Source organism: Chiloscyllium plagiosum, chromosome 8 (assembly GCF_004010195.1).
Source record: "Chiloscyllium plagiosum isolate BGI_BamShark_2017 chromosome 8, ASM401019v2, whole genome shotgun sequence".
Lineage (NCBI taxonomy): Eukaryota > Metazoa > Chordata > Chondrichthyes > Orectolobiformes > Hemiscylliidae > Chiloscyllium > Chiloscyllium plagiosum.
The window spans coordinates 99092839-99116292 of NC_057717.1; the positions used below are offsets into that span (position 1 = coordinate 99092839).

The following is a 23454-nucleotide window of genomic DNA, read 5'->3' on the forward strand; positions in this document are numbered from 1 at the left end:
CGGAGGAGCGGGAAGTGGAGGAGATGCGGTGGAGAGCATCGTCGATCACGTCTGGGGGGAATTTGCGGTCTTTGAAGAAGGAGGCCATCTGGGTTGTTCGGTATTGGAACTGGTCCTCCTGGGAGCAGATGCGGTGGAGACGAAGGAATTGGGAATATGGGATGGCGTTTTTACAAGGGGCAGGGTGGGAGGAGGTGTAGTCTAGGTATCTGTAGAAGTCGGTTTATAGTAAATGTCCATGTTGATTCGGTCGCCCGAGATGGCCTTATAGAGAATTATAAAATCATGAAGAACGTAAATAAGGTGAATGGCAAAGGACTTTTCCCCAGGTTATGAGAGTCCAAAACTAGAGGGTTTGAGGTGAGAGGGGAAAGATTTAAAAGGGAGCTGAGATGCAAATTTTTCACAAAGAGAGTGGTACATAAATGGAACGAACTGCCAAAGGAAGTAGTAGAGGTGAGTATAATTACATTTAAAAGACATTTGGACAGTAGATGAATAGAAAAGGTTTAGAGGGATATAGGCCAAATGCAGGTAAATGGGACTGGTTCAGTTTAGGAAACCTTGTCAGCCTGGACGAGTTGCACCGAAGAGTCTGTTTCCATGCTGTGTGACTCTATGATTCTATGGTGGCATTGGAAAGTCTCCCAATCTGCAGCTCAGAAAAAAGGAGCAAATTCAGCATCTGCCAACCCCCATTGCTCTTAGATTGTGTCCCGGGCTGGCACTTTGTAACCTATCCATGGGGTGTGGGCATCACTGGCAAGGCCAGCATTTGATGCCCATGCCCAATTGCCCTGAATAGGGAAAAGGCAGGAGATTGAAAAATAGAACCGGTACAGGTACGATGGGCTGAATGCCCTTCCCCTGCACTATAACAATTCTGTAAGTGTCAGTTATCATGTGGCACTAGAGTCACATGTAAGTCAGACCGGGTAAGGATAACACAGTTGCTTCCCTAAAGGACATTAGGTACGCAGCACAGAAACAGGCCATTCCGCCCAACTCGTCCACGCTAACCAGGTTTCCTAAACAAACTAGTCTCATTTGCCTGCTTTTGGCTCATATTGCTCTAAACCTTTTCAAGTCATGTACCTGTCCAACCTCTATGATCCTGGTGAGTCAGATGGACTTTTACAACAACTGACAATTCTTGTCTGACCATCGTGACTGAGGTTAGCTTTCAGGAGCAGATTTTCAATTCATTGAATTTAAATTCCACGGTGGGATTCAAACCTACGCCTCCAGAACATTTAGCTGGGTTCCCTGGATTACTAGAATAGTGTTCTTCCCACTGCTACACAGTAAAGAGATCAGCACAGAGAGAGAACACACCATTGCCAGAAGCTTAAGATTGACTGAATAGCCAAATAATCAGTATCAAGGGGGCATAATCTGAAGCGAAGGGCAGGAAGTTTTGACGGGATTTGAGGAAAAGCACCCAGAGGGTAGTGGGAATCTGGAACGCACTGCTTGAGAGAGTATTACAGGCAGGAAAGTTCACAACCTTTAAAAAGTACACGGATGAGCACTTTAAATGTCATAACATTCAAGGCTATGGGCCAAGTGTTGGAAAGTGGGATTAATGGTTGGCACAGACACAATGGGCCGAAGAGCCTCTTATGTGTAGCCTGACTCTATGAGTCGACATCACCATCTCACTGAGCAGCAGGGCAGGCCTGGTTGCAGCCATAATGGCTCTGGTTTCACATCCCTCTACCCTCACCCATCACCAACTCTGTTTATCACACACAAACAGACACACACACTCTCTCTCTCGCTCTGTCTCTCCCCAAAACGTAATACCAGTCTGAACATTGGATAGGATAGTGTGATGCAGACTCCTGTACTCGGACCAAACATAAGCAAATGGGACCAGTTCAGAGTGGGATACTTCACCAGCATGGAATGGTCTGCTTCCATACTGTATGACTCTATGAATTTATGATCCCATACTGAGCCAGAGGGCTGGTGGGAGATGGGAGTAAAGTTCAAGAAAATAACATTAAATTCAGTTTCCAGTACAAATTCAGGGTCATTGCTGGTGCATTAAAAAGTATTTCAGTCTCTGGGTTGAACTAGTATAAAGGCTGCCTCTCTCATTTCTGTATGATGTTCACTGCATTATTCTCAACTAAAGGCCCTTAATGTGAGTTCAATGTAGCAGTGGGTTGTTCCAAGTGAATTTTGTGTGGTTTACCCCAATATGGCATGTATGTTAAAAGAAATGATGTCGTGTTTTCACACATTAACACCCACTTTGTAACTAACATTATGATCTCTCCAGGTGGAGAAAATCAGACAACTTGTACAGTGAACGATGCAACCAGGCACAGTGACCTGAGCAGAGCATTACACAGGGGAGTGTGAGGTGTAAAATGGAGCTCTGTATTGGAGAATGAATTTCTCACAAAGCCAACTTCTGTGGCAAGGGAAATGAATGGTGCCGCTGCCTCTAGCAACCTGATTTGTGGTTGACAGGAAGTTTATCCTGCTTGCACTTCCTGTGGCAAACTGAGAGACAGGGAGAGAAAGAGAGAAAAAAATCCCTGTCACAGTGGTGTTATTTATTTTTAATACTTTTTAGTGTTTCAATCTATTAACCAAACATCATGCCTGCGGAATTTGACTGTTAACCATTTGCAGTGTCATTCAGTTTCAAAAGGCAGTGAGTTTACTTCATTGACAGCTGCTGAGATGGTAAGACATAGGGAGCAGAAAAAGGCCATTCATCCCATTGAGTCTGCCCCACAATGCAATGAGATCATGGCTGCTCCACTTTCCTGCCTTATCCCCATAACCCTTGATTCCCTGCCTGATTAAAAATCTGTCGATCCTTAAATATACTTAATGATCCAGCCTCAACAACTCTCTTGGTAAAATATTCCACAGATTCATTCCCCTCTGAGAGAAGAAATTCCTCCTCATCAATGTGTGACCCCTTATTCTGAAATTACACCCTCTGGTCATCAATTCTCCCATATAGGAAAATAACCTCTCCACATCTACCCTGTAAACTCCTTTAAAAATCTCACGTTTCAGTTAGCTCTCTTCTCATTCTTCTAAGCCTCAGTGAGTACAGGCCCAACCTCTTCAATCTCTCATCATTTGAAAATCCCTCTATACCTAAAATACACCTAGTGAACCTTCTCTGGCCTCCAATGCCAGTATCTCTTTCCTTAGGTAAGGGGCCTAAAATTATTCACAATGTTCCAGTTGTGTCTGACCAGCATTTTGAATAGGTTTAGCAAAACCTCCCTAAACTTTATATGCTATTCTCTGAAATAAAGGCCAACATTCCATTTGCTTTCCCTATTACCCACTGAACTTGTATGCTAGCCTTTTCTGATTTATACATGAGAACTCCCAAATCCCTCTGTGCTGCAACTTTCTGCAGTCTTTCTCCATTTAAATAATAGTCAGCTCCTCTATTCTTCCAGCCAAAGTACATAATCTCACATCACCATTATTTATATTCAATGTGCCAATGCTTTGCCCACTCACAAATCCTGTCTACATTCCTCAGCAGACTCTTTTGTCATCCTCACTATTTGCCTTCCTATCTATTTTTGCATCATCTGCATACTTGGCCACAGTACAGTCACTTTCCTCGTTCAAGTCATTAATATATATTGCCAATAATTGTGGTGCCAGCATTGATCCTTGTGGCTATCCTGAAAATGTCTCCTTCACCCCAACTCTTTATCTTCTTTTAGTTAACCGATCCCCTAGTGATGCTAATGTACTATTCCCAAAACCATGGGGTCTTACTTTATTAAGTAGACCTCTGTGTACTGTCTTATCAAACTTATCATAGGTCAGTATCATAGAATCCCTGTAGTGTGGAAACAGACCATTTGGCCCATCAAGTTCACACTGACCCTCCAAAGAGCATCCCACCCAGATCCAGTTCCTGTAACCCTGCATTTCTCACAGCCAATCCACCTAACCTGCACATCGAGTCATAGAGATGTACAGCACAGACGCAAAGCCTTCAGTCCAACTTGTCCATGCTGACCAGATGTCCTAAATTAATCTAGTCCCATTTGCCAGCACTTGGCCCATATCCCTCCAAACCTTTCTCATTCATTTACCCATCCAGATACCATTTAAATGTTGTAAATGTACCAGCCTCCACCAGTAACTCATTCTGGTAACTCATTCCATTCATGCATCACCTTCTATGTGAAAACATTGCCCCTTAGGTCCCTTTTATATCTTTCCCCTCTCACCCTAAACCTATGCCCTCTAGATTTGGACTCCCCTACCCCATGGAAAAGACTTTGTCTATTTACCCTATCCATGCCCCTCATGATTTTATAAACCTCTATAAGATAACCCCCCAGCCTCCGACACTCCAGGGAAAACAGCCCCAGCCTATTCAACCTCTCCCTACAGCTCAAACCCTCCAACCCTAGCAACATGCTTGTAAATCTTTTCTGAACTCTTTAAAGTTTCACAGCATCCTTCCGATAGAAGGGAGACCAGAATTGCACATAATATTCCAAAGTGACAACTTTGGACTGTGGAAAGAAACCAGAACAGCCAAAGGAAGCCTATGCAGTCACAAGGAGAATGTGCAAGCTCCCTACATTCGTCCAAAGTTGGAATTGAACCCAGGTCCCTAACACTGTGAGGTATTTGTGCTAATGTCTGAGCCACCAGCGATCCTTATGCTTTGGAAATCTAATTTGTCAGGCATGATTTCTCCTTCATGAAGCCATGTTAACTCTGGTTGATTGTCATATGCATTTCTAAATGTTCTATTACATCCTTTATAATAGACTCCCATTAGATTTATATTTATACAGCACCTCTAATGTAATGAAAAGTCCCAGGATGCTTCTTGGGAGCATCATAAAACAAAATATGATGTCAGGCTACATAAAGAGATACTAAGTGAGACGGGTCAAAGGCCTGCTTTATAAGGAATGTGTCAATGGTTGGTGGAAAATGATGGAGAGTCAGAGAGAAGTAGGAAGGCAATTCCTGAGCTTGTCACTGTCATTGTAATTGATTAGCAAAGAGACCAAAATTAGAGGAGTACAGATATCTCGCAGGGTTGTACAGTTGGAGGAGATGACAGACATAGGGAGGGATGAGGCCAAGACTATGATACAAGGATGAGAATTTTAGCATCCAGACATTGCTTGACTGGGAGCCAAATTGGATCAGCATGCACAGTGGGATAGGGACATGGGTGAATGAATTTTGGATGACCTCAAGTATCGAGAGAAACCAGCCAGGAGTGCCTAATTTCCTTATCTGCCCATTTACTAGACAATGACTCAGTTGATTCATCACTCATATAGCGGCCCCATGTAGTGAAGACTCCCTGGCTATAATGCAACTTCTCTACATGCACCTATCAACTGTTGGCTCAAGGTCTGACGCACATAAAAAATATATAAATTCAATGGATCTTGAGTTCGCAATTCACTGCGAACTCTTTGGATGCCAGGAGTGAAGATGAAAGCTTTGAATTTGCGTGAGTGAAGATGAGGGAATCAGTACCTTCTTGCTGTCTGAAGTGTCACAACCAACCCAAAATATTTTCTTGAATAGTTACACCCTGTGGACCTGAATGAAGGACCTGATCGCTGACTGGTGATCAATTCACAAGTTAGTCTTCCAATGGGAAGCAGGCTACAAGATTGGGCATCAGAGTGTAAAGGAAGAGGCAGTCGATTTTCTGAGAAGAAGGTGCCAATTTAGAGCATGTTGAGTATAAAGGTTTGGCAACAATGGCATTATTTCTTGGGCTAACTAAGTTTGGGACCTCTTGCAGCCTCAGGTGTGGTTTGAGACCAGTACAAGCCAGGAATAACCTAGCTGTCCAAGCTGAAGTGCTCCCTAGCCTGGCAGGTTATGTGTGTTTAAATTCCTATTGTTTGGTACCTCAACGCAAGTCCCGTATTTTCCATCCATAGATGGGATTATTAGCTCTTTGTAAATACTGTTTGCAAGTGTAATTTTAATAATGTTTCCAGCCACTTCACTAAACTCTCTTGAAGGTTTTTGCAAACTTGCTGGGGCAAATGAAGATTAAATTGCCCCTGGATCAGAGAGCTCTCTGCCTAGCTGTTTCAGTTTTGAAATGGTGCAATATTGGAAGATTCATTCTAAATTGGAGGCAGTGGTTTAGGTTTTTTCAATCAACCTGTTCAGAGATTTTACAGCACACTTCTAGAGCAGGTGGGACTTGATTCCAGGTCTCCTGACTTAGAGGTAGGGGCATTACCACTGTGCCCCTCCAGGCAGTGGTTTAGTACAGAATGGGTGCTCCAAAGTATAATTGCTGGTGACACAGTCAGGCACCTGTGCAGAGTCCAATGATGTGTCAAGTTAAGTTCAAGTCAATCTGAGCACATTCACAAACACAGGGCAATGCATTCAAACCCCTCACACAACGTAGTTCAGTAATTCAGTCTAGTCACTCTCAAACTTGGCTACTACGATATCACGCGCACCGCAAGTTCAACTGTCCTCTTCCCTGTTTCTTAATCACCCCATGGCCTCATTCCTCCGTATCTCTAGAATTTGCTTCAATCTGAAATGTTCTGTATCCCTGATCTTAGTAAGGATGAGGAAGTGGTGACCCAATGGAATTATCACTGGGTGGGTAATGCAGTGACCCGGCCTAATACTTTGGTGACATGGCTTCAGAATCACACTCTGCCAGATGGTGAAATTTGAGTTCAATTAAAAACCTAGCCTCAACGTGACCATGCAACCATTGACGATTGTTGTAAAAAGCCACCTTGGTCACTAATACCCTTGATGGATGGAAACCTGACATCTTAACATGGTCTGACTCTGGACCCAGATTGACAAGGTTGATTCTTAACTCTTGGCAGTTAAGGATGGGAAATAAATGCTGGCCTATCCAGTGACACCCACATGCTGTGAATGAATAAATAAATAAATAAATACAAATGCTCCACCCTCAGTGGCCATACATTCAGTTACCTAGGTGCCAAGCTCTGGAGTTTTCTTCCCTACCCCCTCCTCCTCTCTATCCTGCCTGCCTCTTTTGGGATACTCCTTAAAGTCCTAAGTTTGGTCAAACTTTTGGTCATTTGGTTTTACACTGTTCAGAGTCATACTTTGCTCCATAACACTCCCATGGAACACCTTGGGAAGTTTCATGAGGTTAAAAGCGCTCTATAAGGAGAAGTTGTTGTTGTAGCTCCACTGTTGTATCACCTAGTAAGACAAGGGCAGCAAGTGCGTGGCAATACCACCAGCTCCATAATCCCTTCTGAATCATTCACCGACCTGACTTGGAATTATGTCATTGTACCTTCATTGTGGGTGGGTCAAAACCTTGAAAGCTACACATTAGCAGCAGTTCAGAAACACCACACCTTTCTATGGGTGATTAGAAATGGGCAATAAATGCTGGCTTAGCCAGTGATGCCCATAATATGTGAATACATAAATAAAAGGGAAAACTGCTCTATCCCTTTAAGCAGTGCTTCCCACTGAGCCATACACAGTCAGTTTCATATTGACAGTTAAGGTGATGTGCAGTCTTAATTCAGGGAAGCAAAGGCTACAGGTGAGCAGTGGCCTGTGCAAACTTAATCTGTTTCTATTTTCGAGCTAAACATTGTGATGGCTGTTTTTATTTTTCCAATGTAAATTCCAATATCTGCATCAACGATGGAAACTGCCTATGTCAACATGTCACACGGTAATTTGCACTTCCTCGCCAGCAGTGGGCAGCATGACTGGAAATGCAGACACAGGCAAAATGTTGGAAGCGAACGCAGATGGATGTTTTTTTTTTAACACAGCACAGAATTAATCTAAAACAAATTTTACAATCCATTAGGGTGCAGGGGGTTGAAAATCCCCCATCAGTACATTCTCTGGAAAATTCAACATGAGTGAAAAATGGGAATGGTGATTTTGAGGTTTAGGTTCTCTGGGTTGTTTGATATTTGCATCGAATTCCACTTGGTCTTTTATTCATCACAGATGTTAACCCGTTCATTAAAGACAGGTTAATGAGTCCATTAAAAGGTTTTCCAGGAGAATTTCATTCAGGTCTTTTAACCCATGCACTGCTACATTTTGGTACTAAGAAGAAGGTGAGAAGTGTGTTCCTTCATTGTTTTCAGAACAGTGCTGAGGGTTAGACTCCCTGTTTTGATGCTTTCTTTCCAGTGTTTAATCCACACAATTAACATGTCTGAAAACGTTTAGTATCAGAAACCAGGGAAGAAAAGCAAGACAATCTATACAACTGTAACAAGCATCCAAACCATAGTTAGCTGTACTGTGAACCTTGTGTGCAGAATTGGAATTCACTCAGTTAATCCTGAGGATGATTGGCACAGGCACAATGGGCTGAATGGCCTCTTACTGTGCTGTAAAAACTCTATGATTCTATGAGATCACCATTTTAGGAGGAGGTGATGACCTAGTGATAGTATCACTAGACTATTCATCCAGAAACTCAGCTAATGTTCTGTGGACCTAGTTCAAATCCCACCATGGTAGATGGTGGAATTTGAATTCTATTTAAAACAAAATTAAAAATCTACTGGTGATCATTGCCGATCATCAGGGGAGAAACCCATTGACTCATTAATGTCCTTCAGGGAAGGAAATGTGCTATCTTCAGTTGGTCTGGTCTACATGTGACCCCTGGCCCATAACAAAGTAGTTGATTCTCCACTGGTCTCTGAAATGGCCTAGCAAGCCACTCAGTTAAAATGAAAATTCCCAATGTCCTTGTTCCAATTAGCCAAACTCTCTGGAACAGATAAGATCCTGAGACAACGTAATAGGATGGATACTGAAGGTGCATTTTCTCCTCAAGGGAGAGACGAAATTGAGGGGTCAGAGTTTGAAAATAAAGCATAACCCATTTAAGATGGAGACGCAGATGGAACTTTTTTCCTCTCAGTGAGTCATGAGTCTTTGGAATTCTCTTCCCCAGAGAGTGGTGAAGATGGAGCCACCAAATAGTTTTAGGATAGATCAAATCAAAGTCTTCAAGATATTAACGGGAAAAGACAGGATAGTTAAGATAAACTATTTCCACTTGTTGGGGATTTTAGAATTAGGAGGGCATAGTCTGAGAGTTAGGGCCAGACCATTCAGGAGAGATGTTATGAAGTATTTCTACACACTCTTTCACAAACAGTGCTGGATGCTAGGTTAGCTATTAATTTTAAATCTGAGATAGATCAATCTTTGATAAGCAAAGGTATGAAGGGATATGGGCAAAAGACAGGTGTATGAAGTTAGGTCACAAATCAGCCATGATCTCGTTGAATGGTGGAACAGGCCCAAGGGGCTGAATGGCCTACTGCTGTTTCTATGTTCCTTTGTAGTGCCTGTCCACCAGGTTCCTCAGAAAACCTAGGGCTGTGGGCGCAGCTAGAATATTGCATTTGTCATTGATGAGTCTCATTAACACTCAATGCTGACCAGGAGACAATGGAACTGGAGTGGAGTAGGTTCCCCAAGGTGCTTTGTTTTGTTTTGTTCTCTTCAATGATTCATCCAAGGGGAGGTTGAAGGTTGGTGATGGATTAGAAGGGTGGGGAGGTAGTCAAGGGATTGAATCCCTAATCTTTGCTTGAGCCCACCATTCATCAAGCCTGCCCCAAGACAAATGGCCCATTGGTCTTCATTGCAAGGAGATCAGAGTACAGGAGTAATGATTGTATTACAGTTGTACAGGACTTTGCCGAGACCACATCTGGAATACTGTGTGCAGCTTTTGTCCCCAAACTAAAGGAAGGATTGATTTGCGTTGGAGGTGATAGAACGATTGGTGCCTGGATTGAGAGGGTTGTCTTACAATAAAAGACTAAGTAAACTGATATTTCTCTGGAGTTTAGTTGAGATGAGGAGAAATGTCTTCACTCAGAAAAGGGTAATGAATATTTGGAATCCTCTACCGCAGAGGGCTGTGGATGTTCCATTGTCAAATAGATTTCAGGCTACAATAGTCTGATTTTTGGCCTTTTGGGGAACTGAGGGATACAGGGAGCAGGCAGGAAACTGGAGTTGGACCTCAAGATTCACAATGATCATTTTGAATAGCAGAGCATGGTCAATGGGCGGAATGGTTTACTCTTACTCCTATTTCTTGCGTTTTTTATCAGGTTCTGCGAACAGGAACATTGAATGCTGTGGGTGGATTCTGGGTTCATCCTCACTGTTAATGTGATGAAAAACATGAGCATAGGTATTAATGTATCATCTCTTCTGTGCTAGACTCCTTTCCAAGGAATAGCCTGATTCATTAGGAATTGCTGGGGCAGTGAGCCAGGAGCGGGGAGGTCTGTTCGAATCTTCAGACCTCCCTAATATGGTCCGAGGGCCGGTCAGGGTTGAGATGAGCTAACTTGGGGGCCACAGAAACTGAGAGGACGTGTAGAACTGTGACATACTCTCATCATCTCAGCCAGCAGTCGAACCGCCATGCCTGAGCTCGTGGAGCACAAGTGCAGTCAAGTGAGTGAGAGCCCCTTTCAGTCTGGGAAAGGGAACATAATCATCGGCAGTTAACATACCTGCCACCTACAAACTGGGTCTCCTAAATGCATGTGTTTGCTATTAGCGATTTTTCTTTAGACTGCTAATTCTTGGTTGTGCTGAATCGCTGAATGGATAATTACAGGGCACATAGAACAACAATTAACTATTTTAATCTGAAGTTTATAGAAATTTCTCGCCAAAATGGAGTGTCTTGGGAAAAATATCTGTGCGTCTAGCAGGAGCCTTCAGTATTAGCTGTTGCACTTAGTCAACCTGACAACATTCTACTCTCACTGTGACTGCACTGAACTAATTATATTCGGGAGTTTCTTGCCAATGCATTTCCTGTTAGGAGATGATACTGCTGTTACCTCGAGGTTTCGAGTCTGCCACTTTTGTTCACCGGGGACCAGAACTCATCCACAAAGTCATGGCCTGCGGCTCCAGATGCCCTCACCTCTTGCATCCCTCACTATGCCCAGCCTGCAGCGTTCATGAGCCTTCCATGGTATCGACCCTTCCTGCTTCCTTCAACCAACTCTGAATGCGGCCTCCCATTCCCCTTACACCAGGTGTCTTGGCTCCTCACAACTCCCCTGCCCGCCATTCAAGCCGACTCTGTCTTCCTCTCACTCTGCTTTCAAACACAGTCCCCCTTAGACCAGACGTCATTGGAGCTGACATAGGTCATGTGGCCCATCAAGTCTGCCCCGCCATTCAATGAAATAGCATCTGAACTGATAATCCTCAACTCCACTTTCCTCCCTTTTCCCCATAATCCTTTATTTCCTTACTGAATAAAAAATCGGTTGATGTCAGTATCACATTTTGACCCAGCTACAGCCCCCTGTAATAAAGAATTCCAAGGATTCACTATCATCTGAGAGATGAAATTCCTCCTCGTTTCTGTCTTAGATGGATAACTTTTTACTCTGAGATGATGCCCTCGGGTCCTAGACTCTCCCACAAGTGGAAACAAACTCTCCACATCTACCCTGTCAAGTCCTCAATAAATCTTGTATATTTCAATAAGGTCACCTCTCATTCTTGTAAGCTCCAATGATTACAGGCCCAGCCTACTCAACCTCTCCTCATGAGACAGTCCCTCCATACAAAGTAACCTTCTTTGGACTGCCTCCAATGGCAGGATATCTTTACTTAGATAAGAAGCACAACACTGTAACAGTATTCCAGGTGTGCCTTGTATAGTTTTATCGGACATTTTTATTTCTTTACTCTATATCCTTTGAAATAAAGGACAGCATTCCACTTGCCTTCTCTATTACCCACTGAATATGAATGCTAACTTTTTTCCCAAATCCTCCAACTCCAACTCACATTGTCCCTCTCTCTCTACCCCCCCCCCCCCCCTCAGTATCCTCCTTGTGGATCACTCTGTATCCAAGTCCACAGTCTCTCGTCTGCATCTGGCTAGCACTGGGAAAAAGGCTTGCTGTAACTAATTTGGCTCATTTTTGATGTGGGCACCAAGCAAAGATATCTGTCCTACCAGATATTTTCTAGGTCACTTCATGTTGGTGTGGGACTGGAGTCACACATAGGCCATACCCAGTAAGGACGTACGTTAAAAGCACCAGTTTCCTTCTCTCATTGTTTCATAGGATGTCTGTTTCACTGGTGAAGCCAACATTCATTACCCATTGCTAATTGCACTTGAATTGAGTGGTTCGCTGGGTAGATAGCAAATAACTTGACAGGCCACATTGTGGGGGTTTGCAGTCACATATGGCGGCTGGAATTCCTTCTCTCAGAGCATTGCAGGTCTACCTTGCAGAATACAGACTGCAGGGGCTCAAGGTGGCAGTTCACCCCCACCTTCTCACAGGGCAACTAGGGACAAACAATAAACGCTGGCCAGCAATGCCCACATGCAAGAATTAATTAATTAAAAAAAGATTGGTAAGGATGGTAGATTGCCATACCTAAGGTTCGTTAGTAAACAAGATGGGTTTCAATGTGGCAAGAACTTTCAAAGGTTGACTGGGGTAGGATATTCACAGGTAAAGGAATGGCTGGAAAGTGGGAAGCCTTCAAAACTGAAATAATGAGAATCAAGGTTCAGTATGTCCCTGTTATGATGAAGGGCAAGGCGGGTAGATGTACGGAATGCTGGACAAATAGAGAAATTGGTCAAGAAAAAGAGGGAAGCACATGTCAAGTATATACAGCAGGGATCAGGTGAATCCCTAGAAGAATAGTAGGCAATAGGAGTATACGTAAGAGGGAAATTAGGAGGGCAAAAAGGGGAGATGAGATAGCTTTGGCAAATAGTGCTATGACATGATGGTGACTTTTGTGTTTTCGAAACTGGTGCCAGATTTTGTTAAGGCAGCTTTAATTTCTCAAACTGGTGAGGCATTCACAGCTGTTTTCCTCTTTCAAAAGGCACTAGCAGCCTGTTGATTGACATCACAAACACTTCTCCCAAGGCAAACAAATCCTGGAATAGGACATGAACCCAAAGATTCTAGCTGGAGGGTAGGCACTGTGAGTTACCAGACCTGCTTGGGATTGGAGCTCAATGCTGTCATTTACACAAGCTCAACAGTTTCATTCAGTCATGCCTTAATACACTTCAGGAGCAGGTGGGACTTGAACCTGGGTCTCCTAGCTGAGAGGTTAGAGATGCTACCATCTGCATTGCAGTGGACGCATATTGATGCAAGTCATTTCAAACCCTCTTAATTAATGAGCACCATTGAGCCTCTGGTGTAGGAAGAGCTGGGATCTAATCCCTAGCCCAACCAGGACATGGTAGAACATTCCATTCGGGTTACTATGGGGACCATTAATCCTAGCTGGAATTCTGGAAATGCATAGGGAGGAGCTATTACAGGGAAAGCTGCTCTCCAAGATAAATTGCCCATGATCCCCTGCCTAGGTTATAAGAATGGCCAAAGGATAACCCAGATCATAATAAGACAGCTGAGGTCTTCCAGACACGAGGAGAGAAGAATACTGAGAACATCGCAGCAGAAAATACAAACAAGACATTCCTAACAAATTTGCTCTTTGCTAACAGGAAGTAAAGAAATTATTAGTATCATTTGCGTAAAAGGCAGCAATAGCAAATATCTTAAAAGGGCAGTGCATAAAGATCTTTCCACACAAAACTTAAGCAAATAAGCCAGCTTTAAAGAGTGAGTCTCCCTTTCTGAGTCCTTTTGATGATGTACTCAATTAGTTCACTTTCTCTATTGCTGGAGGTGTGCTGATATTAAGGGTTTCATGCAGTAGTGACTAATCATGGTACCCAGTGAATAAAACATGCCAACCCAGTAGTCCTGGTCCATTTGCGATGCCAGGCCCCAGTGTGCTCTGCATCTTGATCAGGGAGCTGGGTAACTGACACATGGGTGTTATATATTGATGTTTCTGGAAAACTGAGCCCCAGAAGGCTAGCATTATGGTGCTCCCAGTAAAGAGCGAGTGTGCTCACAGAAGAAGGGGACAAGGGTGGGTGTAAGTATGCGGGCCGGCCAGCTTACCTGCAGTAGATGGCACTCAGGAACACTGGTGAATAGGGTGAGAGAGAGAGAGAGAGAGAGAGAGAGAAAGTTGACATCTCTATTGGTACAGTGTAAGGCTCGGACTCAAAGGATGAGAACGCTGAGTTAATGAGTCAACATAATGAAGGCAGAAGTGACCTGACCAAATCTGCAATGGATCAGGTTCTTGTCATTAATGAGGCTGGTGAGGCAGCTAGCATCAGCATCAAAGAATGGAGCATCTTTGTATATTGTCTGCCCAGCCTTCCTCTGGGGCCAGACCTGTCTCCTCCTACTGTGTTAACTCCAGGTTGTGGAGACAATTGCTCTTGATATTACCCCACCTTTGGAGTTACAGCTTCTGCACCACATAAGAGTGACTTCCTCTTTCTGTGGTTGCCGAGGAAGCAGAAACATTTCCCGATTCTGTTGCATTGAGTGCAGCTACAACATTCCTTTCATGGTGCAGGTTATTTTCCGAATAAACCTGATCAGAGATGTTAGTACACACCTCTGGAGCGGATGTGATGTGGACTCCTGGCTCACAGGTAGAGACCCTATCACTGCACTTTCAGATCCCATCCCACTCATATGGCACCCTTTGTGGATCAATCACTCCATTGGAAATGAGATTCAGGTATCTCCACTTGAGAGGAGGTTTACCTGTCTAATACCGAGAAGAAATGGGTTGTCTGATGAGGAAAGGTTGGGTAAACTAGGTTTATATCCACTTAAATTTAGAAGATTAAGAAGCAATTTGATTGAAACATATATGACTGAGGGGACCTTTGACAGATGTGGAGGTGAAGTTCCCTCTGATGGGAGAAATAAGAACAAGGAGTACTGTTTAAAAATAAGCATACCCATTTGAGACAGAAATGAAGCAAAATTATACTCTCAGAGGGTTGTGAGTCTTTCTGAAAACATGGTGGAAGTAGAGTCCTTGAATATTTTCAAGGCAGAGGTAGATAGTGAAGGGTGTGAAAGATTATCAGGGCTAGGCAGGAATGTGGATTGAAGGTTACAAACAAATCAGTCATGATCTTATTAAATGGCATGGCAAATTTGAGGGGTTGAATGGTCTCCTCCTACTCCCAGTTTGCATGTTCACTTGGGTCAAGACTTGGCATCAGGTGATGGGAAATTTTCAATGGCCTTTTTTTAGGATTGGGAGAGAAGCAGGACAGTCCGATGAAGGGGCTGCAATTAGGTTCGGTCTTTGTTCACTGTGGTGCCCAAAGGTGCAGACTTGTGTTGGCACTCTGGCCCAACCCCTCTTACCTTACCTGAATGCCCACTGTTGAAAAGTGTGGTGCTGGAAAAGCGCAGCAGGCCAGGCAGCATCCGAGGAGCAGGAGAATTGATGTTTCGGGCATAAGCCCTTCTTCAGGCTTATACCCGAAACGTCGATTCTCCTGCTCCTCGGATGCTGCCTGGCCTGCTACGCTTTTCCAGCACCACACTTTTCAACTCTGGTCTCCAGCATCTGCAGTCCTCACTTTCTCCTGAATGCCCACTGCCCACATGGTAATCTGGACAGGGAGTGAGCAAAGACGGCGCTTCCCATTGTGTGGAGAAAATCCGGGGAACCAGGTGAGGCTCGGGCCAGTGGGGCCATCCATAACCCCAATATGGATGGCTCCACTGGTCTTCCAAATGGGGTCAGGAGTTGGCTGCCCAAGTATCAATGTGGCATGGGTGGTAGGCCAATGGGAGATGGCTGTGCCCAATTGGAGCATTAGCGGGTTAATCTCACTCCACCCAATCCATGATCTGGTGTAGCTCAGTACTACACACTGGCTGGGAAAGGGGGAGGTGCTAATGACAAATGTGCCAAATGCCAAACTAAGTCAAAAAGGTCTGAGTGAAGGGCTGAGGCAGGGGTGGGGGACTCACTCTTTAAGTGCCAGAGGAGGAAACAAGCGATTACGTTTGATGGCTCGACCACTAATGTCTAGAAGCATGTATTTTCTCGAATCGGAAACAGAACAATAGGAAGCAGCAGAGTAAAAGCTGGAGCCTTACATTCAGGTACCCCACCTGTCCTGTGGCCTGACTGGAACTGTCGGAGCAGATCAGCTGGACAAACTCCTTCAGAGGGTCTTGGCTAGCATGGTGATGGTAGCGGATGGTTGGGTGGGTAAAGTAGGGGCTTGGCTGCTGGATGATGGAGGACGGCGGGAAATGGATAGCGGAGGCCGGTGCTCGAGGACTCCCTGCGTTTTTCAAAAACAGGAAAAAAATGCAGAGAAAGATGCAGAGACAAGGCAGTCAGCATTTCATGAACAACATCCGCGGCCAACGCACACAGAATGAAACAAAATGAATAACTCTTGCCCATTCAACTCTAGGCCTCACTGAGGCCTGGTGGGTGGTCTCACCTTCTCCCTCTTTCTGTCAAACCCATGCCACAAAACTGCCCCAATCAGTCAGTTCAAAGTGGCACACAGGAACTGCCAAGTGGATCTCATGTACCCCATGTAAACTGGATGGAAACATTGGGCATCTGTCAACTGAGCTACCCATTCTCATGTTGCTCTTAAAAGTGGCAGTGGACTTCCTCAGCAAACAGTCGGAGACTAGTTTGACAGAAGGGAGGGCATGCCTCAAGGTTATCCTTCGCCGGGTACACCTTATTCCGTTGAGGAAACTGCCCAGAAGGACTTGGCAAACTTGGTTTTTTCTCTGAAGCCACACCTCTTCAACTGAGTATCCAGCAGTGAAGAGGGCAGCAACAGCTTCAGGTGGACATTGCCTTGCAAAAGTTCACAATCAAAAATTAGGCATTAGGAAACCGATGCACGCTCATAGAATTACAGAATCTCTACTGTGCAGAAAGAGGCTGTTCAGCCCATTGAGTCTGCACCAACTCTCCAAACAGCACCCAGACCCAGTCCCCCACCCTATCCCTGCAACCCCACGTTTCCCATGGCTAACCTACCTAGCCTGCATATCCCTAGACACAAAAGGCAATTTAGCATGTCCAATCTGCCTAACCCGCACATCTTTGTACTGCGGAAGGAAACCTACAGAGAAATGAGGAGAATGTGCAAACTCCACACAGACAGAAGCTGGAATCGAAACCAGGTCCCTGGTACTGTGAGGCAGCAGTGCTAACCACTGAGGCACCATGCCATGCTAATGTTACTAGACATTTATGACAAAAAAAAACTCCTGACATAATTGCGAGTCCAAGAAACTTGGTGAAAAGCTGAGGATCCCAAAGGTCATCCACCGATAGTTGACTAAATAATCAGGATTGTTTACTCCATTTGTGCAGATGCACCAGAATCCACTCAGACTCCCATTCAACATTAACTCAACCCTCTGGAAAGAGTTAGAAACATTTCTTCTCTCTCTCTGTCCTGTCTCAGGTGTTCCCAAGGCAATCAGGAGGAGGGGTGGACTGATGCCATTTTGCCAGGCCTCTGCGGCCAATGCCACCTCCTGTTTCCTTACTCACTCGTCTGACCTGAAGCACTATCTTGCCACTACTGTGCAAGTAATACCCACGTTCAGTGTAATACCCACGTTCGCAACCCGAGGCCACATTCTGCTCAGCAAACCTTCTCTTATTTAAAGCCCCTTTTAAGGGGTTTTCCTTCATTGTGGACCGCCTGGAGTAATGCACCAAGCCAGGACATGGATGCTGTGCCCCTTATTCTGACACTATTCAGTCGTAGATGCCAGCTGTTGTACAGAGCATCCAAGCTGCCAGCTGAGCACATTCCCTTTTTCCCATCTCGGTGCATGGGGAGACTACAGTCACAATTCAAGACACAACACAGTCCAGAAGCTAAAATGGGCATACTGCACTGCCTGCAGGGTGATCCTGAAGATTTAACCTGAGGCTTCCCCTCACCTGGTCTGGTACCTGCTATCACAGGCAATGGGTGATGGGTGAATGCCATCCGCGAGGAGACTGTTTGTGAAGGTGTTCCACTGCCAAACTCATGTTTCGTTGACTTCTTTAAGGAAGTGGGTGATGTCATACCTGGGAATAGAACAATCAACACATCAGACATGAAGCCCTGAACATGCCAATCCAGCCTGTCACCAACTCACCCATTTGGCCCAACCAACTGGGAGATCCCAGGCAACAGAGATGGGCAAATAGACATCAGAGACTGGAACCCATGGAGTCCTGATTGGACACAGACTTTGCTTGGTCTCCTCAGTAATTTACACTGTTAACAAAGGTTCCAACCAGAAAGCCACCTCACAGCAACCTCATCCTGGAATATGAAAACAGCCAGAGACCATTCAGCCCCTCAAAGATCTGGATCCTAACTCTATCTGTTGTACAAAGGTAATAGAATGCTGGAGCAATCTTCAGTGATGTCATGGAGCTGCACATCACTGGGTATGAATACCCCAATGTGGGCAGAGATAGAACAATGTGTAATAAATTCTGCAATGTGTGATTCTCTGAAAGAGACACACGGAGCACCTTGACATGAATACTCAGAGAAGACAGATTGGTTATTATCTAATGTAACTATCAGTCAGAGCCTGGTATAAGATGACCATTTTGCCATAAATATTTAGTATGAAGTTTATTAGTAAGTGTAACGTTTAAGAATAAGCCTGACGATAATTCTTGACTATTCCTTCTCCTCAACCAGTCTATCTTGAACCCCTGAATGTGAGCTTAAGAGATATAGTTAGTATGTTTGCAGATGACACCAAAATTGGAGGTGTAGTGGACAATGAAGAAGATTACCTTGGATTACAATGGGATCTTGATCAGATGGGCCAATGGACTGAGGAGTGGCAGTTGGAGTTTAATTTAGATAAATGCTAGGTGCTGCATTTTGGGAAAGCAAATCTTAGCAGGACTTATACGCTTAATGGTAAGGTCCTAGGGAGTGTTGCTGAACAAAGAGACCTTGGAATGCAGGTTCATTGCTCCTTGAAGGTGGAGTTGCAGGAAGATAGGATAGTGAAAAAGGTGTTTGGTACATTTTCCTTTATGGGTCAGAGTATTGAGTACAGGAGTTGAGGTCATGTTGCGGTTGTACAGGACATTGGTTAGGCCACTGTTGGAATATTGCATGCAATTCTGGTCTCCTTCCTATCGGAAAGATGTCGTGAAACTTGAAAGGATTCAGAAAAGATTTACGAGGATGTTGCCAGGGTTGGAGGATTTGAGGTATCAGGAGAGGTTGAATAGGCTAGGGCTGTTTTCGTTGGAGCGTCGGAGGCTGAGGGGTGATCTTATTGAGATTTATAAAGTCATCAGGGGCATGGAAAGGGTAAATAGACAAGGTCTTTTCCCTGGGGTGGGGCAGTCCAGAACTCGAGAGCATAGGTTTAGGGTAGAGAGGGGAAAAGTATATAAAAGACCTAAGGGGCAACATTTTTATGCAGAGGGTGGTGCGTGTGTGGAATGAGCTGCTAGAGGAAGTGGTGGAGGATGGTACAATTGCAACATTTAAAAGGCATTTGGATGGGTATATGAATCGGAAGGGTTTGGAGGGATATGGGCCGGGTGCTGGCAGGTGGGACTAGTTTAGGTTGGGATCTGAATGTAGGTTTGCTCGCCGAGCTGGAAGGTTCATTTCCAGACGTTTTGTCACCCTACTAGGTACCTCAGTGCACCTCAGGCAAAGCACTGCTGATAATTCCTGCTTTCTATCTATATGTTTGGGTTTTTTGGGGTTGGTGATGTCATTTCATGTGATGTCATTTCCTGTGGTGACGTCACTTCCTGAACACATTGAGTTAGACCCATCCACTACCTCCGAGAAAAAGAGCAGGAAGTGACTTCACCACAGGAAATGATACTGGGAAGGGTGAGCAGAAGCTTGTTGTAAGAAGTAGGTTTCAAGGAGTGCATGGAGAAAGGGGTAATAGGCTGAGAGCTTCAACATGAAGAGTGACCACATTGCCTTCAAAGCAATTTGCAACATCCTGAGGTGGTGAAAGGCACTACAGAAATGCGAGATTCTCTTTACTTTTACGGATGGAACTTTGGAGCCACCACTGCCTCTGGTGGAGTGAGGAAAATCAGGAACGAGCAAGAGGCTGGAATTGGAGATGTGCAGAGATCTGGGTGGGCACAGGGTGGGCACAGAGACTGAAGGGAGTTACAAAAAGTGTAGGAGGAGAGGCTGAGTGATTTGCAAATCGAAGGTAGCATTCTCAGAGTCACGGTCCTGTCACTTTAGAGAGACAAAATCAGTGAGTGAACACAGGGACGATGCAAGAAAAGAGTTAGTGCAATTGCTGCTCCAGAGACCAGAGTTTTGAATGAATGTGCAGGATGGGATATGGAATACTGACTAAGGATTGAAATAGTAAAGTGCAGAGGAGAGAAGATGTGGGCGAGAGTCTGAATTGAGGCATGGGCAGTGACAGGCAATGTTACAGATCTGCAGTTCGTAAGGCCCCAGTGATAGAGCAGATCCTCATTTTGTCAGAGATTAAATGAAGATCCCATGGTAAAGTAAATTGTACATAGTCAGTGTAAGGAATAGGGATTTTAAAGCCAAACAGCCTGGCCCTATGAATAAAGACAAACCCCTGTGGGTGATGGAGACTAAAGTAAAAACTGAAAACGCTGAAGAAACTCAGCAATGTCTCGCAGTATCTGTAGGAACAAAGAAAGATCATTGCACTTGAAATGTTTGCTTTCTTTCAATCTCTGCAGAAACAACTCAGACTGCATTTTCTGTTTTTGGTTCAGCCTGGTTCCATGCTTTTGTTCAACATTCTTCTGTCCCTGTTTTACACTTTGCCCATCTCCCAGTTTCATTCTTTGCCTGTCCCCCCTGCTCTACCCTTCCCTGCTTTGCCCAGCATCCCTCACCTTTCTCCCTTCTACCACCTTTGCCTTTCCCTACCTGTCTCTCATTCTTTCTTTCCTATTTCATGCTCACTCCCTTTCTCCCCAGGTACATCTGGAGCAACACAGAAGTGCCACCTGGGGAGAATACTGTTAATAAAACATCCTACACTGAAAATAGAATCATCAGTGTGAATCTGCCAGTGATTGCTAGAAGCTGCAACAGAAATCTTGGTTGCTTCTGGAAAAAGTGACATTTAATCGCTCTGTGTGGTTTATGGAGCAGTGGAAAGAACATGTTGTTGGAATTCACCCTCTGGAATGCACCCAGCAATCCACCTTTTATAGAAAAGCAAAGCTACACCCTGCACATCAAAAGCCTCGAAGATCCCAACTGCTCATGGGTACAATGGACAGCTCAAGCACAGATCTGCCTGCAGGGAATGATATACCCATCAGTGTTCTCCTTGGCTTCATTGATGGCCCTCTGGCCTGATACATAGGGCCACAAGTTCAAATCCCTCTGTCACCCACTTGGGAGATGTTGGGCAAATGGATGACCTAGCCCTGATTTTGTAGTGCACAGAATGAGTCAGATCAAGTATGTTTTATTTGGAGCAAAAGTGGGAGGTCGGCATTAGGTAATGAAGTTCCTTTGAAGAGCTGGTGCAAGCACGATGGGCCGAGTGGTCTCCTTCTGTACTGACAGACTCACGGTGATTGACCGGTTTCACTGGCTTTTCAGGTGGAGACTTGCCAATGTAACCTGGTGGCCACCTCCGCGTGGTGTTGAGGGATCTGCTGCCTCTTGGAGGAGGAGGCATTAAACAAGGCCGCAATGGCCCTTCCAGATGGACCTACTTAAAGTTCCCACCGTCCAAGAGGTAAGGAAGTCTGGTCAAATTGTAGCCTCAGGCACTACAGGCAATAAAATATGTTTGAAGCTTCATCGCTGTTGTGTTATCAGAATCATGACAACAAATTTGCACACAGCAAGCTCACCCATGAACAGTAATGACAAAATGGTGCTGGTTGATGTTGATGATAGGCTAAAAGGAGAAACTGCTTCACGTAGTGAGTTTCCTGATGAAGGGCTTTTGCCCGAAATGTCGATTTTCCTGCTCCTGACCTGCTGTGCTTTTCCAGCACCACTCTAATCTAGACTCTGATTTCCAGCATCTGCATTCCTCACTTTTGCCTAGCCATGTAGTGGGTGGTCAGGAACTGGAATCCACTGCCTTTGAATGTGGGAGAGATATCAAAGTGCTCAAAAGGGAATTGGATTGTTACCTGAAAAACATGCAGAGCTATGTGGGAAAAGGCAGGGAAATGATGCTGGATGAACAGCTCCTTTGGAGAGCAAGCAGACATGATGAGCTAAAGGGCCTCTGTCTGTGCTGTAACCATTCTATGGCAGGAATAACACTACGTTCCTCTTCGAAATTATGCCATTGGACCTCTCACATCAACCTGACCAAACAGACACGACATTGGTGTTATGTCCCGCAGGAAAGACAATACCTCCAACAGTGCTGCACTCCTACAGTGCTGCACTGGACCTGCAAGCACAAATTGGATTCTGGAGTCAGTCTTGAGCCATCGCCTTCTGACTCCAAGGCAAGAGTATCTACCCAGTGATCCATGGCCAAACCATCCCTATAACATGATGACAGTGTGGTCAATAACTGCATGGAGCATATTCCTCCCTTCACTCTTGTCAATGGGTCACAATTCCTACAAGGAGGAATTTCAGGATTATCAGATGCTCATATTTTGGCAGATGCTAAAATTCAAGGCTGGAATTCTTAAATGATGAGGAACAAAGCTGAGCAGAATTTCATGATCTCTGAGTTTATTAGAATATAAATCTGTGCTGGCGGTAAGGAATTTGGAATTTATCTTTTTATTGTTCTTTTCTCTGTCCTTGGAGGAATGAATATTATCTGGCCAGACAGTCGGTATATTCAGTTTGAATTCAATCACACTGCAACTCATGTTCCAAAGTGCTTCATGGCGAGATATCACTTTCAATTGTCTCCGAACTCCTCAGAATTTTCGACCGGGGCCCTCAGTCCCAGCCTATAAAGTGGCAAACTGCCATGAGTGAGTTTACTGGTTTCATTCATCCTGCCCTGGGTAGCTTTCAGGGAGAGGCCATGCAAAAGCCCACAGGCTGAGAGCCCATGATGGTACATGCTGAACTATCAATCCTTATGGTGCCTTGCAAACAGAGCCTCCTCAGTTTGCATGGGAATAGGACAGTATTGCCCCTGAATAGCCCCTTACCTGCAGGAAGGTAGGTGTAGGGGAGAGAATGACCCCGAGTTATCACGGCAGTATCTTGTAGACACTATGACCAACAAAAGGCCACCATCCGAAATAGGAAGTGCTCCACACATGTTCATTACTTCCCATGACCAAAGAAAGACTTGCTTTTCTCAACTGCAGGAAAGCTAGTGAGATACTTTATCCAAATGCAGTCACTGCTACAGCAGCACAGGAAATGTGGCAGCCTGTGCATACACATCAAGCTCCCACAAATGGCAAAGTGCTAATGATCAGATACCCTGTTTATGTGATGTCAGTTTTTTCTTATTGCTTCATGGGATGTAGGCCTTGCATTTGTTGACATCTTGGAGGGCAGTTAAGAGTCAA

The 23454-nt window shown here is 44.6% G+C and overlaps 1 protein-coding gene across 7 annotated transcripts in view; it reads right to left on the reverse strand.

The window, feature by feature from the left end:
* Positions 1–23454, reverse strand: part of nfixb (nuclear factor I/Xb) — a 440781-nt gene that overhangs the window by 62199 nt on the left and 355128 nt on the right. For 6 of the 7 annotated variants that reach the window (XM_043694872.1, XM_043694869.1, XM_043694874.1 and 3 more), the window contains 2 exons: positions 17875–18006; positions 16038–16228 (listed from right to left, as the gene is read on the reverse strand). In XM_043694872.1, coding sequence (XP_043550807.1) covers positions 16038–16228; positions 17875–18006 — 323 coding nt within the window. The remainder of the gene's footprint in view (positions 1–16037; positions 16229–17874; positions 18007–23454) is intronic. The other variant, XM_043694870.1, reaches the window with a different exon arrangement.